A 20,252-nucleotide genomic window follows, 5' to 3' on the forward strand; every position below is an offset into this window, starting at 1 on the left:
TTGCTGCAAAAACAGCATACTTCCTTGAGTGTGTGCTCCAAGTAGCAACCAAGCTCAAAATGAAATCTGCACAACTGCTTTGAATAAACTGCACATCAATCACAAATCTTTGCTCTTAGAATTGATTCTGAAAACCTCCCATGACTGCATTAGGAAGACCTCCAATTTAGATTACTGATGTGACAACTTTTTTTTTTTTTTTCCTTCCAGCTACAAGAAAATCCAAATTTCAAACCCACGTGACCAAAGTGTGTGTGCACAATTCTCTCAAATGCCTACATACAGGTGTTTGCAAACCCCTGCAAATGAGAGAATGCAATGCACAATGACTGAGGCAGCTCTTTATACAAGAGCATTCTTGTTTGAGAAGCTGCTTTGCACAAGACTCTGGTAAACAGTAATTTCAACAGTCAGTACAGTTTGAAATATTTTGCCTGCATATAATTGTAAAACTAAAAACAAATGTGTTTTTTCATGTGAATAGTTACCCCAGGGAGCATCTGTTAAGGCAATGCATTCTCATGGCTTGACTGAGGCTTCATCTGGCACATCAGCACACCACCACACTACACACACTTAGAGAGGCCTGTGCTCGAATAAAACATAGATACACAACCAAGGATAAAAAGTAACAGTGTTCCCTAAATTATTTCTTCTCGAAGTCTTACAATGATTATCATGCAGGTCTATTGGCCAGGCAATCTCACCAAAACAGGGGAAGCTGATCTGGCAACGTCACGACACACAAGTAAATTCTGGGCTGTCAGAAGATAACATACACGCTGAATTAACTTCTTTTTGATGTTGTAGAACATTGATCAGGTTGATAGGAGCTCTCTCTCTACTTGTATTTACTTTGTTAACTTAAATATAAAAATCAAAGATGAACTAATTCATCTCATTCACTTGAAACGTACCAGTGAGGCAATCAGACATTGTTTGGCTCCCTTAATATAAATAAGGCACATACAAGCAGCAAAAGATTTTTCCACACAGCCATAAATTACTAAATTCTGTTACAAACAAGAAGGTACTTCCAAGTGCAGTGCCCTTCCATTAGAAGCTGAAAGCTACTGTTTGCTATTAGAAAAATCTCTTTTTTGCCAAGTTAAATGCATAACTACTTAAAAAGAAAGTGGCAAAAAAACTTAATCATGAATTCATTTTCATAGCCTTTCCCTCACTAAACAGAACATCCTAGATTACAGAACCATTTTCCTGCACAGCTAGAAAAGAAAGCAGAATATCTAGAGAAGCTTTTCACCTTTAAAACAGTTCCCTTTTCAAAGGGTTATGCCCCAGAACTTCTTTTTCTCCAAATAGATCATATGAGTTCATAATACTCAATTTCTCTTCATTTTTCCTTACTGCCAGAGGAAGGATATCAGATATTCACATCAATACTCAAAAGTTCTGTTAATTAACTGGTTTCCTTGCTGTAAAATGAAGATTAAAGCAAAAGAGAAGAGGAACATATTCCCAACAGGTGCCCTAACATTTAGCCTTGGCATCTGACTCCTGATTCACTTACAGTACAGATACACTCATTAAGCTGTCCCAAGTTAACTGCTAAAACACTGCACAAAGCCAATTCCTGCTATGTAAATTACAAACTGTGCTGCAGGTTAGTAAACTGCAGTAAAACCAGATAGGAGTACACCAGTAATACAGTGTTTACATTGTAGTGTTCTGAAAGACCAAGAAGACAAAGCTTCTTTATTAAAAGACATAACTTTTACCACAGTGGAAATCCAGTGGAAAGTCCCCAAAAACATTTCAGATAACACAGTGAAAGGCTATTTAAGTACTGACTTCCTCCAGTTAATTCACCACCAGCTACACGAACTGACAAATATTTTAAATGAAAATTAAGGAACGCAGAGTAATGATAGAGTCACAGAACCCTTAGATATGGAAGGGACCCCTGAAAGCCATCTAGTCCAAATCCCCTGCAGTGAACAGGGACAGCACAGCTACACCAAGTTGCCCAAGGCCTGATCCAGACTCACCTCGATAGTCTCCAGGGACGAGGCATCCACCACAGCTCTGGACAACCTGTTCCAGTGCCTCACCACCCTCACTGTAAAAGATTTTTTCCTTACAGCCAACCTAAGTCCATTCTCTTTGAGTCTGAAGTCATTTCCCCTTGTTCTGCTAAAGATCCTATCCCCTTCTTTCCTGTAGCTTCCCTTCAGACACTGAAAGGCCACTCTCAGGTCTCCGAGAAGCCTTCTCTTCTTTGGGCTGAACAGCCCCAGCTCTCTCAGCCTGTCCTTCTAGGAGATGATCCATTCTGTGGATCACTTTTGTGGCCCTCCTCTGGACACAGTCCAGCAGGTCCATGACTCTCCTGTACTGAGGACTCCACATCTGGATGCAGCAATCCAGGTGAGGTCTCACAGCATAGAGCAGAGGGGCAGGATCATCTCCCTCGCCCTGTTGGCCACACTGCTTTTGATGCAGTCCATCATACAGGTGGCTTTCTGGGCTGTGAGGGCACAATGCTGGCTCATGTCCAGCCTCCCATCCACCAGTACCCTCAGGTCAAGCAGGAATGGTTTTAAACTGAGACAGGGGAGGTTTAGATTAGATATTAGGAAGAAGTTTTTCACACAGAGGGTGGTGAGGCAGTGGAACAGGTTGCCCAAGGAGGCTGTGGATGCCCCATCCCTGCAGGCATTCAAGGCCAGGCTGGATGTGGCTCTGGGCAGCCTGGTCTGCTGGTTGGCGACCCTGCACATAGCAGGGGGTTGAAACTGGATGATCATTGTGGTCCTTTTCAGCCTAGGCCATTTTATGATTCTGTGATGACTCTGTAATTCTAAATGGCCCACTACCCATCATTTGCACGATTTCATGATACGCAGGAGTGGCTAAGGTAAATTATATGTGCTTCAGCCAGTAAACCTACATTAAACAGGCTCACATTTGAATTCCCTTTGCACAGGTGGTTGCAGCAGATGACCCCTGGGAATCCTTCTTAATCCAGGTTATCCTATGATCCCATGAAAGTCAGACCAAGTCAGAATAAGCCTGTAATACACTTTACTACATGTTTGTTTGTTTGTTTTTAATCTGATACTTGCCTTTTGATTTACAAAACTTATTTTTAAAGGAGCTGATTTTGTGAAGATGGAACTAGATTTTAATCAAAAGTTTCCAAAGAGAAAAGTTACTGCTAACAACAAATGCCAAAATTATCACAAGTGGGAGAGCACTAAAGATAAGAGATGCAGATGAAAAGAAGGAAGCACAGCTCTGCCACCCAAGAAAGGCAATAGGAGAGGTATGTTTTTAAGAAGATCACACAGTGATCTATAGTGAAACTAGAGCAACAACACAATAACAAGGCACCTTTCATAACCTATATACCTTTTCTGACACAGATGTTTGGACCCTTTTCCTTTTGCCCTCAATCCTTCCTTAACTAATCATCCAGCCCTATTTTTATTACTGTAGGTAAGACCACCTGGACACCCATAACACCAATTCACCTTAAAAAGCAAGGCTGCTTAGCATTCAATTCCTTTTATGTCTCTAACATTTCTAAACCTGTCTTCATGTACAGGCTGGAGCACCAGCACATAAAAACTGATGTCATCTGCATTCCACCAAGGGTGGAGGTAAACAAACACTTTCTTAAATCGAGTTCCCAAGAAATCCACATTTCATGAAACCAAAACATCCTGTTTCTATAAACAGAATTGTCAAGCAATAGCGTTCTAGAAGAGATGCTCAAAAAGGAATTTTTAATTTAATTAAATAACTTCTAGTGTATTTAAGGTGTTTTTAGCAGTAGGAAAAAATCCCTCCGTTTTATGTCCCTAAAAACAATCACCAAGGTTGGAAAAGTCCCACAGGATCACTCAGTCTGACCATCCACCCATCACCAACAGTTCTCACTAAGCCATGTCCCTCAACACAAAATCCAAACGTTCCCTGAACACCTCCAGGGTCGGTGACTCCACCACCTCCCCGGGCAGCCCATTCAGTGCCTGGCCACTCTTTCAGAGAAGTAGTATTTCCTAATGTCCAGCCTAAATCTGCCCTGGCGCAGCTTGAAGCCATTCCCTTCTATCACCAGTTACATGAGAGTAGAGCCGACCCCCTGCTCACTACAATCTTCCTTCAGGCAGTTACAGAGAGCAATGAGGTCTCCCCTGAGCCTCCTCTTCTCCAGACTGACAATAATTGATATAACAAAACACCGAATGGATATACAAATGGTTGCTGAAGCAAGGAGAACACCTCAAATCACAGCACTCAAAGAAACAAACCACGGACTACATTTGTTCTAACACAAATGGTTCTTTGAATCAGGTGGTCCACCAAATTTTAACCAAGAAACAAAGGGAGTTAAGGTCTTGGCACCAACCATGGTCTCATTTATCTTAACAGATGATTTTGAAATAAAGGATCGTATGGAGTTCAGCAAATTAAATTACACTATGATTATTAGATGGGTTCATGCACTGCATCAGATACCCATCCTGGAAGTCCTTTGCACCTTAGAGTCAGTGGGAGCTGTGACCATCATCATTCCAAGCTTGCACTGCCATTTTCCAAGCCTACGATCGCATGCTTCATGTTGTATTTTTCAGTTTTCTTCTGACAGGGTTACATATGAGTTTGTGTCTAACCTGCTACACAGTCCTCAGATATCTAGAACTTGGTCCTAGAATTTCTTACTGTACCATTAACATCTGTCACTGCAGATTTTAATCAAAAATAATTTTGAATTCTAGAGGAAAATGCCTAGAAAATCCTGACTGATGTTGGACTGAGAAGAAATACATCTAAAAATTTGTTATTATAAGCTAAATTGTTTTCTTGATGAAATTGTTCAGTTCTTCTGACTGGTGGCAGATAGACACTGCAACCAAACCTATATGACTGGTGTTCTGGTAGGAACAAATCAGAAAGGCTCTTCTTGAAGACTGTATGCTCAGGTAAGATTAGTGGTGTTTTTTATATATATCCAAGCTTGTTTTTTTTTCATGCAATAGTTTTACATCCTTACTTTAAATTAGTGCATGTACCCATCTTGTAGTAGAAGAAGAACAACAAATGATTGTAAGTTGAAGCTAAAATAAAAAATAGTCTTATTTCTCTTATTTACTTCTAAATAAACTATTAACCTTACTATTACCACTAGTGTACTTTAGGATCAACACTGTATACAGAAGCCATCCATTTTTGGTCTAGACACAAAGATTCAATCTTGGTAATTTATGGCCAGCATTAGGCATTAGGCAGAGGGTCAAACTGCATCAACATAAATGTCTCTTAGTATTAAGACACGTCAGTTACTCCACTCTTCAACAAATATGAGCCCGCTGACCCCAGAATGAAAACAGCAGCAGGTGAAATAATGCAAAGAACGACAAATGATGAAATATGAATGCAGTATTATATTTATTTATTTAAAGAAGGCAAAAAAACTTTACCAGTTTATTGTCCCCTGCCATTTTCTTCTACAAAAAAAGTGCTTCCTGTGGAATTAATTTCACTGCTTTATGGTAAAAAGAGCACTCAGGCTTGCATATCCTTCGCTGAAAAACTACCAAATAGGAAGCATGAGAGAACTTGAGACATAAGGAAAAATACATTCATCATCCTATCCTCAAACTGTACGTATTTAATGAATCAATCATGTATTTAGACATGACAAAATAGAACTGTATCACACCTAAAGTAGAGCAGACAAAAACTTATAGTTTTAATGTAACACATTTAATACACACACACAGTAAAAGGACTAAGCTTGTGAGTTATCACAGAATCATAGCATGGCTTGGGTTGAAAGGGACCTCCAGGATCACCCAGCTCCAACACCCCTGCCACAGGCAGGCCTGCCAACCTCCATATTTAATACTAGACCAGGCTATCTCTACAGTAAACCCGAGCTTTTTTTTCAACCCTTTCACTGATGTCAGATTTCTCAGATTTAAATAGCTGGCCTCTCATCATTCTCCTGACCATTCCAAACTCTTAGTGATACAATCACCCAAAGTCTCCAGCAAACATTCAGAACACTGCATGTAATATATGCACACATACGTATGCTGTAATTGGTTGGGTTTGGGCTTGTTTTGATTTTCTAGTTAAATCCTATTATACTGGATAGAAGCACAGGGAAACTTCAAAGATTAATCCAATTCCCCACACACAGAGTCTGAAATGCAATGCTTGTGTTTCACCATTCCCATAGCAACAGCATTTCAATTCTTTATTTTAGAGCCTTTCCCTGTAGGAGCTAAACCATACATTCATTCCTACTCTCCTTTAAAGTGTACTTGTAGAAAAGTCTCTCTTTCTTCAGGCTACCGTTGCTTTCCAGACAAACACGACGTACATTTTTGTGATAAACTTGTTGTTGGAGGTATCACGTGGCCACCTCTCCCACAGCTTAACATTTAAGTGCATAACTGAAATGCTTCTGTGGGACTACCAATTACTGCAGTTCTTTTACTACCACACAAAACTGTTCAACACCAAACTGAGCTACAAGATTCCAGAATCCATTTTTAGCCTGGGGCTCTAGGCCAAGAATAACCTTTTCAGTTCTCTAGGAAGCCAAACACACAAAGATACAAAAACCAACAGAGGGAATACAGCACTTCTTGCCAAAACAGTTATTATTGTAAAATATGTTTTTAAAGATCATACTCTTTCATATTACCTGATCCTTAGCCTAGAGCAAATCTACAATGATGCCCTTTTAGAGACTAAATAGCTCTGAACCACATTATCATCTTTCTGTAAGAAATGCTACTATAGAACAACCTCTCCATTCTTACATTGCATTAATATATTTAAAGTCACACCCAGGGCTCAGGATCATAATGAAAGCTTCAAAGTTTCAACCCTTACTACAACACCTTCCAGAAGACCTCAAGTAAAATGACTCAACACCCATTCTTACAATAGCTTATATTGTGTTCACTGAGCTGTAAAAACAGAAGCCGGGATACCAAAACTGGTTTTCTTTTTAGAGTTTTGTTTGTTTCTGCTCCTCATTCTCCCTATTGGTGTAAACACAGATAAGCTGCATCTTTACAGAACATTGCTTCTGTAAGAACAAAGTTTGCAAGGTAATTTTTAAACAGAAACACAGCACAAGGCCTATGCCAGGGCCAACTGAAACCAACTAAAATCATCTCTTAAAAGATCATTAAATTAGCACTTCATGTAATTACATAAAAGGCTTTTAAAATGTATCAACACACAAGACATTCAACATACTTTGCCCACCCTTAAGAAGGTCCTGATTGATTAGAAGTTTAATTCAGCACACTTTAACATGCCAGTATATTGATATACAATAAGAAATACACAAACAGAGTAGCTGTCTTGTCTCTAAAATCCCTTATTACAATTTTAACAAGCTGAAGTTCATTTTGGATATGTTATCCTATAGCACTTGCATAAAATATTTTCTTTGAAGAGCTAGCAAAAGGTCTCCAGTTTTCATGTTGCATTTGAATAAAAATATGGAGAAGAAAAAGAAAGAAAAGATGTGGAAGAAATATGCCATTTTTCTTTAAAGAAAAAAGAACAGGACTAAATGAAATCAAGCCTTTACCATGATACTTTTCCACTACATTTTAAAGTTCAGCTGAGTAGAAAGACACATTATAGTACAGTCACAATTCAGCAGCTTCTGCATATTTTGACTAAGAAAATGCATCACCTGCTCAGAAGACATTTAAAAAAGAAATCAAGAACTACAAGCAATCACAGAATCACAGAAACACTCAGGTTGGAAAAGACCTTAAAGATCATCAAGTCCAATCATGACTTGACCACACTACCCTAACTCTAACAACCCTCTGCTAAATCATGTCCCTGAGCACCACATCCAAACGGTTTTTGAAAGCATCCAGGGATGGAGACTCAACCACCTCCCTGGGCAGCCTATTCCAGTGCTTAACAACCCTTTCTGTAAAGAAGTTTTTTCCTGATATCCAACCTAAACTTACCGTGATTCAACTTGAGGCCATTTCCCCTCATCCTGTCACCTGTCAGCAGTAAGAGACCAACCCCGCTCTTGCTGTAAGCACTTTTCAGGTATTGGAAGAGAGCAATACGGTCTTCCCCTCAGCCTCTTTTTCCCCAGACTGGACAGTCCCTATTCCTTCAGTCTCTACTTGTAGGCCATATTCTATGCACAAGTTACGTGGCATATTCAATAACAAACTATGTTGAAGCTGCACAGAACTTTGGTATCGGTACCCATAGGTCTTAAAGTAAGTTGCAGTGAGGCAACACAATATTTTATACGGATTTCACAAGCAAATTCTTGTACATGTGCCTTTCTGCAAAAACACTAAAGAGGAGAAAATAGCACCTCTGGTATAACGACTGAATGACACAAAGAGCATAAGCATGAAATGAAGACATTAGTATAGAGTGGTCCGAACTGCCTGGTAAATGGAACACAGGCAAAAGAGCAGGCATTCAGCCAGGCCAAAATTTAAGTCTTGGAACAGGGATGGCAGGCAACACTCACCGAGTAGGAGAACAACACCATACATAGTGGGAGGCAGTAAGACAGTTTTCTTGAACTTGGATGAACTCAGTAAATAAATAAATAAGCCTCAGAATCACAACATCCAGCAAGCATGGGAAACCTGAGTGTAAGTTCCTTCCCCTAAGCTATCACAGCAGCTGCTTAACAACCAGGGCAGCCTTCAACCCCAGCTGCTGAGAAGGCTTCTTTCATCTTTGATCGGAAATCCCATCCCAGAAGTCTTCATCCCAGCCAGTATTCTGCAGTTATAAAACATGTGCATGACACAATGCTCCTCTTCTCCCACTGAATAAGTAGACAGCATTGTTGTTACTACATCTGCTGCGTCTTAAAGTGGTTGAATTGAATAAACTCAGTGAGGCTTTGCTGTACACAGAATCATAGAACCACAGAATGGCTTGGATTGAAAGGGACCTCCAGGATCATGAAGCTCCATCCCCCCTACCACATGCAGGGCCACCAACCTCCTCATTTAATACCAGACCAGGCTGCCCAGGGCCCCATCCAACCCAGCCTTGAACACCTCCAGGGACGGGGCATCCACAACCTCTCTGGGCAGCCTGTTCCAGCACCTCACCACTCTCTCTGTAAAGAACTTCCCCGACATCCAACCTCAATCTTCCCTCCCTCAACTTAAAACCATTTCCCCTTGTCCTGCTGTTATCAACTCTTGCAAAGAGTTGACTCCCCTTCTGTTTTTAGGCTCCCTTTATGTACTGAAAGGCTGCAATGAGGTCACCCCACAGCCTTCTCCTCTCCAGACTGAACAAGCCCAGCTCCCTCAGCCTGTCTTCATAGGGGAGGTGCTCCAGCCCCCTGATCATCTTTGTGGCTCTCCTCTGCACCCTCTCCAACAGCTCCCTGTTTTTCTTGTACTGGGATCTCCAGACCTAGACACAGTACTCCAGAAGAAAGGGTTACAGCAAGGGCACTACACATCAAGCATGAATTGTTTTATCTACCATTTCTCCTGTCAAGATATTTATAAACAACTGAAGTTTAAAAATAAAAAAACACGCTATTTTAATAATAATTCTGCTTGTCATTGCAACAATTTCACTACCTTTAAATCTTCAGACAAGGCTAGAAATGAACTGCCATGTTTGTATTTTTGGTATCTTGCCTCATTTCCAGTAAACCTCATCTGAGTGCATGTTCTGCTCCACTTCATTCCTTAAAAGATTCATCTCCAATTCAATTTTCTTTTTCTATCATATTTCTTGCCAGTTTTCCACAACTCCTCCACCAGTTTCAGTGATTACCAGCATATTTCTGCGTACATGTTGATGATGAGGAACAGGTTCATAAAACAACAGATCCAACTTGGCACTTGTACTTTTCATGTTGAATGCCTTGCATTTCACAGCACTGCAATTTAAAAACAGAAGTTTGATTTCATCCCTGAAGCAGAAGTCTCAAGCCCACCTTGCTGTTTGGATGCGGTGTTCATGGACATGATTTAGCAGAGGGTTGTTAGTTAGGGTAGTATGGTCAGGTTGTGGTTGGACTCTGTGATCTTTAAGGTCTTTTTCAATCTGAGCAATTCTATGGTTCTATGATCTGAAAATGATTTCAGAAAGGAAGGGTTATCAAGAAAGGTAAGTATGGTAACAGATAACAAGCACCTTCTGACATACTTCCCTGTTTGTTCAGTACAAATAATTCCCTCCATTCAACCAGGAGTACAAGTTTTCAGGCTCCAGCCTCAATATGTAACTACTGCAACTTGCACTAAGGAATGAAATCACCCATCTACAGAAAGCCAACAAAAACACCTTATCCACTCAGCAGCAAAAGTCACTTAAGAGTGCTCTACTTTCATATTCAAAACCCCCAGCTACTTTTAGTGACTTCTCTATCCATGCCCAGAAAAGCTACCTTACGGCAGCACCATAAAATTCTCAGCAAGCTTCTAACTAAGAGGGTCAGAATTCCCACAAGTTCAGCAGAACATGAAACATTTTGTGCGTCTCCAGAAGTGAGTGCAAATCTCAAGCTTCAAATTAAATGCAGAACTAACCCTCCCTTGGCTCTGCCAAGATCATCTTCTCACTCTTAAGTTTTGACTTCTTTCTTCTTCTATAAAAACTATTTCTCATACGGAGTAGGACAGAAGGAAGAGAGACTGTTATTGTTATTTCTATTTTTAAATAGTTAGGAGGTTTACAGATATTATGGTGCTCTGTACCATACAAGGAAAAAAAGGGATAAAACAGCAAGCTGGCCAGCAAGATGCCCTTGGGGAAAAAGGGTGGGGAGAAGCACTGGCATTTTAGAACTGTTCCCACAGCGATGCATCTCCCCACAAATTTAGTAGAAAGCAATTATTCCTTCAGAAGCTTAACTCTCCAGTACCTTTGCAAAGATCACTTTACAGGGACTGGAACTACTCTGTTGCATGGGTTTTCTGTCTAACAAAATACAGTCTGTAGAGTGCCATCAGAAATCAGGAGACAGACCATCCATCTCCACTTTGCTACTGATCTGCACCCTGAGTACAGTGAAGGCACTTCTGGCTCTTTCAATTTTGCATATTATTCAATAAAAAAATAAACAGGTATGTTGTTTTCATAATTCTGGTCTCACAAGAAAACAGTAACGATACTTCTCTCTCCTGTTTCAGAAGCGCCATTTAAATTCTTAAGTCATACTGATTTTAGCTGTGGTTTTGGTATCTAACCAGTCTGGGAATTTTCTCCAATCTGGCAGATGCCTCACAAGCAGAGCCAGCACAGCTCACTGCCAGAGGAAGCTGCTCATCCCATCCTTCCCAGAATGGTCATTCTGACATGCAAAACACAAGTACCAAAGCCTTGGCTGCTCTTGCAACATTGTAGGCAGTGCCACTGCTGAAAGCCACTGGCCTTCTCTCCTGCAGGCAAATGAATGTTAAGCTTTCTAAATTTAAATTCAACAGTTAGCCTTTTAAAGTATGAATTTTCAACTATTACTTGCAGCACAAGATCTGTAAATGTTATCTATTAGTCAAATCATTTCCTCCACGCTTTTCTAATCTCTGTTCACAAAATTCTGATGGCTAACTTAACTGCTCAGAAAATCTGTTTTTCCTCAATTTTGCCAACACAAAGTATTCAAAGCTATTTCATTCAGTCAAGAATGTACAGCTCACCTGCTTGCTTGCAGTCCCATTCCATTTGCAGTCCAGAAGGCCAACCATATCCTACATGGCAACAAAGGAAGTGTGACCAGCAGGGAGAGAGAGGTGTTTCTGCCCCTCTACTCTGCTCTCATGAGATCCCACCTGGAGTACTGCATCCAGCTCTGGGGCTGTCAGCACAAGAAGGACATGGAGCTGTTGGAGCAGGGCCAAAGGAGAGCCACAAAGATGATCAGAGGGCTCGAGCACCTCCACTATGAGGACAGGCTGAAAGAGCTGGGGATGTTCAGCCTGGAGAAGAGAAGGCTCCAGGAGAACCTTATAGCCGCCTCTCAGTACCTGAAGGGGGTCCACAGGAAAGTTGGGGATGGACTTTATAAGCAAGTGCAGCGACAAGATGAGGGGAAATGTTTTTAAATAGGAAGAGGGTAGATTTAAAGTAGATACTAGGAAGAACTGCTTTACTGTGAGGGTGGTGAGGTTGTTCAGTGAGGTTGTGGATTCAAGGCGAGGATGGGGCTTTGAATAATCTGTTCTATAGGAAGGTGTCCCTGCCTATAGCAGGGGGTTGGAACTGTGTGATATTAAAGGTCCCTTCCAACCCAAACCACTTAATGATTCTTTCACTTCCACCACTTCATACAATTCCACTCAGTATTTCACACATTTTTTCCCCTTATTTCTTACCTTCTACCTCTGAATAATATCCTCTTTACACCCTTTTTTCCTAATATTTTCCGATATTCATTCTACTTTGGCCCAGTTGATTCTGCCCTGGTCTCTTCCTCTCATTCAAGTATTTCATATCTTCAAAACTCTTACATAGTAACTGTAGTCAGATTCACACTGCCTTTCCTGCTGTACAGATGTCTAAACCAAAACATCTTTTGCATGAAAGACACAAAAGAAACAGATCAGAGGAATGAGGAAGAGGAGACACACAAACCACACAGGGCTACTCTGCCTCTACCTCCCAACAAGGCTTCTGACCACATGAACCTCTTTCATTAAAAACACAGCAGTTCCACTAAAAGCACACGAGAAGTGTAGCACTTCCACCACCACAACAGCACTTTTGGAGCTCCGAGTCAGTCATCTCCAAGGCAAATGGGCCAAGGACACACAGTGACAACTCCATAAGAGCAATCAATTTCCACCCATGAGCATGCAGTGTGGTCACACACACTTTGACAGTTCTAAGTAGGGCTGTTTAAAAAACAGCCACCCTAAACTGAAAGTTAACATTAAGGGCAAGGGTTTGGTGAAGACCTAGCTGAGCTTGCTGCAGCTTGAATTCAGATGTTCCACTCTCCTTCCAGCTGTGATTTCTACACTGTCAATAACTTCTACTCTCAGCTGTTGTACTTTTGGAGCTTCCCTGATGACAAAGGAAGTCAGACAAATATTTTAAAAATAATAATAATTATTAAAAAAAACAAACAAACAAAAAAAAAAACCAAGCCACACTGGGGAAGAAGGTGAATACACAGCCCCTGCAGAGTCACCGGTGGAAAGCCATTAATCTGCCCAAGCCGCATTCTGAAAGGGTAACCAGGCAATTGAGTACTTCTAATTTGCTTTCATGTAACAAAAGCCACCCCGAGCTAGTTCACTTTATTCAGTGCTGAGAAATGCCTACCGGCACCTGCAAAGTCACTGACCGCAGTTCAGCCGTGAGTATAAATCTCCTGACAAAGGAGGTAACTTCCAAAAGCACAACTCGCTACATTCTGCACAGCAAAAGAGCTAACAGACTCTTTTCAACAGGAGTCAATAGTCTTAATGCTTACATGATCCACAAACCAAGCGGACACACACTGCCTCGGGGAAGTAAAAACAGAACCAAATGGCTTCAGACTGGCACACTGCAGCTCTAAGTGCCTATGTTTATGGTCCTTCAAATCCATTTAATTTGATAAAGCTTCTTCACGAAGGGAGCATATAAACAGCTGTTTATGAGGGTGGATAGTGATAGGACAAGGGGGAATAGTTTTAAACTGAGACAGGGGAGGTTTAGGTTAGATATTAGGAGGAAGCTTTTCCACTTCCTCTGGAACAGGTTGCCCAAGGAGGTTGTGGATGCCCCATCCCTGGAGGCATTCAAGGCCAGGCTGGATGTGGCTCTGGGCAGCCTGGTCTGCTGGTTGGCGACCCTGCACATAGCAGGGGGTTGAAACTGGATGAGCATTGTGGTCCTTTTCAACCCAGGCCATTCCATGTAATATCTCAGCATTAACCTTATGAAATATCTAGGAAGCACTAGATAGTTGGTTAAAACAGATGTCCAGACAGACCACGTTATGAAGGTAAAGACTGATAACTGCATGTATGCTGCTAGATAAATAATATCAAAATTATGCTCAGTTTTTAGCCTTGATATAAACACAATAATCTCAAAAGAGAATTGCATCCCATAAGTTTTGGCTGCAGAGTAACATTCAACTCACTTGTGAGAATAAAGAAGCACACTGCCTCCTCTTCACTTAATACACAAATAACATCTTAAGTGTAAGGGAATAAGTAAAAATAAAAATCCTCAAATAAATACAGGAAGGTTGTAGAAAGGGACCGGCTGTTGAATATAAGAAAAAATAACTTTGGGGGCTTTTTTTTTTTTTTTTTTTTTTTCAGCTGCCTAGTTAGTTTTACAGTGTTGTTTTATTGACAGGAATTTTGGATAAGATAATCAAAATATAAAATCCAGCCACCCAAGGGAATTCTTAAAAGGAAAGCGACATATTCGAACCTCATATCCAAATAATAACCAAATACTAGGTTCCGTTTGATAGCTACTGTGGGCTCATGAAAGTGCCCAGTAGCACAAATGAACAGGTCTGCATTGGTGACATCCTTCCTGGTGTAAAGAAGCCAAAGAACATTTAGAGGAGTCGCAAGCTTCTCTCCCTTATGTGCCTAACCCTGCAAAGGATGAAACAGGGACCTGGGAGAAAAAGTTCAGCGGATCTATCCTCAAACAAGCTGCCAAAGCCTACAGACAGAGGTTGGAGTCATACAGGCAGCCCTGGATACATGTTTAAATATCAACTTTGAGGCTTTTTCTTCTTCTTTTATAAACTAACATGCTTATAGCATTCCCAGTGGTTCTGAGGAATATAATTGCATACTATTACTTAAGAACTATGTGATTATTGCGCCGCGGTCTTCCGCACAAGCTACCCTGTAATAAAAGTGATAAGAATAGCATTTATTGGTTTTGAAATGTTTTTTTTTTTTTTGCAATGCATCCACACTGATGTGGTTTCAAACATCTGACTACACTCAAGATCCTCTACAGAAAGGATGTACTTTCTTCTAACCATATTGCACACCACGCAAACTCTCTCCTGCATTCACGATACTGCCAGATGATTCAGCAGAGTGGGTCGTGCTCAGCTCTTGAGAAAAACTTTCAGAAACAAGAAGGAAGAAAATTTGAAGCATGGAGAAGGCTCCAGGGAAACCTCATTGTGGCTTTCAAGTACTTGAAAGGAGCATGTAAACTGGGGGGGGGGGGGGGGGGGAGGATGGCTGTTTATGAGAGTGGACAGTGATAGGACAAGCAGGAATGGTTTTAAACTGAGACAGGGGAGGTTTAGGTTAGATATTAGGAGGAAGTTTTTCACACAGAGGGTGGTGATGCACTGGAACAGGTTGCCCAAGGAGGCTGTGGATGCCCTGGAGGCATTCAAGGCCAGGCTGGATGTGGCTTTGGGCAGCCTGGTCTGCTGGTTGGCAACCCTGCACATAGCAGGGGGTTGAAACTGGATGAGCATTGTGGTCCTTTCAACCCAGGCCATTCTGTGATTAGAAAGCCACATGCACAATCACAGCAAGATGTATTCAATGCAAAGGAAAGTTACAGAAGAAAAAGACATCCCAAAAAACTGCATTAACAGAAACTGACAAGTGACAAGCCTCTGCAGTTGCTGCAGAATGTAACTACTGTAAGAACTAGAAAAGTCAAGTGAATCGCTCCCAGCTATTAAAGCAAGCAGCATACATTCCTTTTGCAAACTTACCAGTTGCTACATAAAGTCTGACTCCTAACCTCAAGAAAACAAAAACAACATTAACAGAGAATTTCAAGTTTAAGACCTCAATCTTCCTCAGACTTTTTTAAAGCACTAAAAACATTCGCAGAAGATGAGCTTGATAACATTTCATTAGTCTGGAGACCATCATTTTCTCAACCCATGAACTCTCTGAGTACCTAAGGCTAAGACACTGTCAAGATGCAGACAGGCTTTCATTCTTTTCAAAATCCCCTTCTCCTCGGAGAACTCAATCCCCTATGCTTGTCTTCTCTCAATCTTGGATTGGCTTCATTTTTCAGTGAGATTAGCCCTCTTTAGCAATCAGAATGACTATTCCCACCCCAAACATGACTTCAGAGACTTAACAGTACATCAAATCCAAAAGTAAAAGTCACTCACTGTAGGGACATATCGCAAGTAGTACAAGAAAGCACCGTTTTTGTATCATGCACATTTATGGAGAGGAAGTGAGAGAGAAAATTCCCATCAAGAGTTTGTCCTGAGAGTTACAGAAAGCTGGACTTAAGCCAAGCGTCTCTTCTGTTTATATATTCTACTTATGTAATGTAACAAGTGAAAAGGAACACAGATTTTTTCAGAAGGTTTCAACACAGGACTGAACTGACAAGGCAAACAATTCCCACTAATCAGTAACAACATGCTGTTACAAACAGAAACATAAAGTAACCATAGATTAGCACGTGGCTTTCCTAAACGGGAACAAGGAATGAAGGACAGCAGTTACAGAACTGAGCCATGGGCCACTTCACACGGCCACTTACACAAAGCAAAAAGAAAAGGAAAAACCCATTCGACATTCAGTTACGTATTCAGTATCGTTTGTGTAAATTCTGATGAAAGCACATTAATGCTTGAAGGCAAAGACTACTTTTCTGAGAATAAAACTCTCTCCTCAACAGAATAGAAAACAGAATACAGAAGCATGTAACAGACACATGCTACCTACACATACAACACACAGCTCACACTTGCAAAGAACATACCTGTGCAAAAACATTTTTTTCAGTAAGTAATTTGTTTTACCAACAATTTGGCTTGAGGTAGCGCTGACCCAAACAAGCTTACCTTTCTGAATTTCCAAACTACTTATCTTATACCACAGCATGCCTTCACTAGACCACAGCTTTAAAAACAACAGAGATAAAACATCTTGCTTTGGGAGACAAGCTGATAGTCATTTTTTTCTGACTGTATGCAGTTCTATTACCGTGCATCTTACCACTTTAACTACTGCATTTGTCATCGAGTGACTTAATTGTCAGCATGGCAATTAATGCTACCAATTAATAAGTTTCATTGACAAATGAAATGAAGTTTCCTTCATGTTTCTCTTTTCTCTACAGGAGTGCTCACACAAACTGTGAAATCCATTCAGCAACAAGTGACAGAGCTGAAGAAGAACTAAACTTGAAGTACTGGAGACACTACTCTGCTCCCTACAGCTGAGATAAACACCAGCAGCTGTTTCCACAGAGAGAAACACACAGATATCCTCGTGTGCAGGGGTGAGAGCTGAGGTTCATGTTATCACATGCTTGCATGCAGGTATAGCACCTGCTATTCTGTGGGACAGGAACAAGTGATTACTTGCCTGCTCCTTTACTGTTACAACACAACTATCTTCAGCAGGCAAATGGGGACACAAAAGGGCACGTGGAGAAGGTACAGTAAATATCTTCAGAGCATACCAACATTCTTCTCGTGTGGGTTTGTACAGTTCTACCAAGTGACGCTATGCAAAGAACGAATTAGGTTCCAGCCCCTTGCACAAACAGGGGCAGAAAACCAGATTATGGTCCTCTGTTGGGAACTGCTCCTAGAGATGTGAAACAAGTGGGCATTTTCCACATTGGAAGGAGGCACAAGGACAAGGTGAACACAGACAACAAACGCTTCCCCTCCCTACACCTTTCTGCAAGGCTGTTAGGCCTATCTCTTCTGGGAATGTATGTAATGATGGTGTCCCCCACTGTAAAATGAGTACATGTAAAGATGATGATTTTTGCCTTGAAAGACAGCATTACATACAGAGGTGGAAATACTGCTACCTGACTTTGTATAATTCTACTTACACAGTCGGATAGTAATAGGATAAGAAGGGATGGCTTTAAACGAAGAGGGGAAAATTTAGGTGAGATGTTAGGTGGAAATTCTGTACTCGGAGTGGTGAGGCACCGGAACAGGTTGCTCAGTGAAGCTGTGAGTGTCTCATCCCTAGAGATGTTCAGGGCCAGGTTAGCTGTGACTCCAGGCAGCCTGATCTCATAGAGACAACCCTGCCCACAGCAAGTGGTTGGTGTTAGATGATCTTTAGGGTCTTTTCCAACCCAAGCCATTCTATGACTTTAAGCATACAAGAGTGGCTATCAACCCCGCTGCCTGACAAGAACCATTTGTGGAAGACAGCTCCCTGAAGAGCAAAAGTGCTCCTATTGCCACCTCCACGTGTAGCGAGACATATTAAGAAGCATTCGAGTGCATCTTCGCGTGGTTACACACAGACCTGTGCCCTTCCACGACAGGTGAGACACGGTGAGAAAGTATCCAACCAAACACAAACGTGTTCATCGCACAGCCACATCCAAAGGCGGGCTCCAGGGAGGCACGGAGACCTGCAGTCCTCAAGGTTAGTGCAGAAACCAGGCTTGAGCCTGAACCTCCCCCCCCCCACACACACACACACACATTCTCACAGCTCTGCCTCGCTCGATGCAAAAGCAGCCTACAAGTACATGAGTGTGCGTGTGGGGAGGTGGGGGGTGGCTGCAGCCATCTGGGAGCCGACACCTCCCTCAGGCAGCGAGCTGAGCTGGGGGCGAAGATAAGGGATAAGCTCCACGCACAGTGATAAGGTCCACGCAGAGCTGTTCGCCTCAGAGGTCGAGGTGGGAATGGAAGCAATGCGCCCGAGGGGGCGAGGGCGGGGAGAGAGGGATCTCCCGGAGATTTAATCTCCTTTCCTCGCCTCCTGAAAGTGGGACCCCGGCCGCCCCATCCCCTCGGGTCTCACCTGCCCGCACCGTGTCGGAGAGGTCGTGAGTGAGGGCGGAGGCGCTGCGCGGGAACTCCTTCAGTTTCCTGCCGCTCAGGTTGAGCCCCCCGGAGTGAGCCGCTTCCTCCAATGCCCGCTCCAGACCGCGGTTCAGAGGCTGCAGACCCAACGCACCGCCGCCGCCACAGCCGCCGCCGCCCACCCCGCCCGCTGCCACCGCCAGGGCAGCGGCGGGGAAGGGCTGCGGCTCGCTTCCCAGCGTCGCCATCTTTCCCCTCGCCGAGGGGAACGCCAGGGGCCGCCGGAGCTGCCTCTCTCTCCCTGTTTCCTCCTCCTCCTCCTCCTCCCGCTCGCTCCCCGTGGTAGTGAGGGGGGGGGGGGGGGAGCGGCGGCGAGAGCAGAAGGCGGAGGCGAACGGGGTGGGCGAGGCGCACGCACTACGCATGCTCCGCCTCGCCCCCTCCGCTTTCCCTTTCCCCAAAGGCGACGCGCAGGGCGGGGCACTGTGGCGCCACCTGCCGGCGGCGCGCGGAGCAGTCCGTAGCGAAAGCGCTGTGCAGACGCCGTGCGTGTGCTGAGGCGGGGAGCCTCATTTGAAAATTAAAAGCTGTGGAGGCTCCTGCTGCTGCACCTGGTAGGCCCTGGGGAGCTCCTGCCCTGAAGAAGGACTTTCTGAGGTTCGCTCCAGCCACAGGCACAGCCTTGTACGTGTGCATGGCTCCTGGGTTCTGGTCTGTCACCACTGTGGGTGACAGATCTGCTGATCTCTTCAGCTCAGCTTTCAGTGGAATGACTTTTCTGAGATTGTTTTGTTTGTTTGTTTGTTTTTCAGCTTTGCAAGAGTGGATGAGCAGTGAGTCCTCGTGCTGTCACAGCACTTGGAGATCTCAGTGCGAAGAGGGAGCCTGGACACCATCATGCATGACTTGCGCTTTGCAGCTGCTACGCTTCCCTCAGTTCCCTGCACTGTGATGAAGGATCAGTGTTAAACCAAAGCCTCCTGGCTCCAGGAAGTTCAACAGCAAGAGCTACGGGACAAAAAGAGGCAGAACTGCCACAAGAAAACTCCTCTGGAAAACAGAGATCACCACAAGCTTGACAACAACAGCAAGAAACAGCCCTGGTTAAATGAGGGAGAATGGGTGCTGGGGGCGGACCTGTTCAAATAGCAGCATTAAAATGCCCATCAAAAATTGTGCCTTACAACCACTTAGCTCTGAGCGTCAGCGTTTTTCTTTTATATTGGGTGTACGTTACAGAAGTGCTTCAGGCTTTTTCAAATAGGGTAGTCTCACAGTAAGGAAAGAGCTGTAAGGTTAGATGGGTAGGATTATTTTACTGTGAATACTTTTACACTGCACATATATTAGCAGCCCCTCACTAAATTCAAGTCCGAGCTGCCCTCATTGCAATTCTTGTGGTGTGATACAGAGATTTTGGGTTACAGAATGACAAATGCAGTCTCCTGCTAGTTCAAGGAAGTTTTGAGTGCACCAGAGATCAGTTCTTAACATTGTTACTTACAACAGTCTCTAGCTGAAGAAGAGACCTTCC

General features: G+C 42.8%; 1 protein-coding gene and 1 long non-coding RNA gene across 5 annotated transcripts in view; one reads left to right on the top strand and one right to left on the bottom strand.

Moving 5' to 3' along the window:
- Positions 1 to 18,966, bottom strand: part of LRCH1 (leucine rich repeats and calponin homology domain containing 1) — a 118,912-nt gene extending 99,946 nt beyond the window's left edge. For all 4 annotated transcript variants that reach the window (XM_042868541.1, XM_042868540.1, XM_042868539.1 and 1 more), the window contains exon 1: positions 18,717 to 18,966. In XM_042868541.1, the coding sequence (XP_042724475.1) occupies positions 18,717 to 18,966 (250 nt within the window). The remainder of the gene's footprint in view (positions 1 to 18,716) is intronic.
- Positions 18,967 to 19,253: 287 nt separating this feature from the next.
- Positions 19,254 to 19,911, top strand: LOC122178395. Its single transcript, XR_006178310.1, has 2 exons — positions 19,254 to 19,402; positions 19,531 to 19,911. It is a non-coding gene; the product is annotated as an uncharacterized LOC122178395 (long non-coding RNA).
- The last annotated feature ends 341 nt before the right edge of the window (positions 19,912 to 20,252 follow it).

Source organism: Lagopus leucura, unplaced genomic scaffold, assembly GCF_019238085.1.
Source record: "Lagopus leucura isolate 7727_CA_CO unplaced genomic scaffold, USGS_WTPT01 Super-Scaffold_100001, whole genome shotgun sequence".
NCBI classification, from domain to species: Eukaryota; Metazoa; Chordata; class Aves; order Galliformes; family Phasianidae; genus Lagopus; species Lagopus leucura.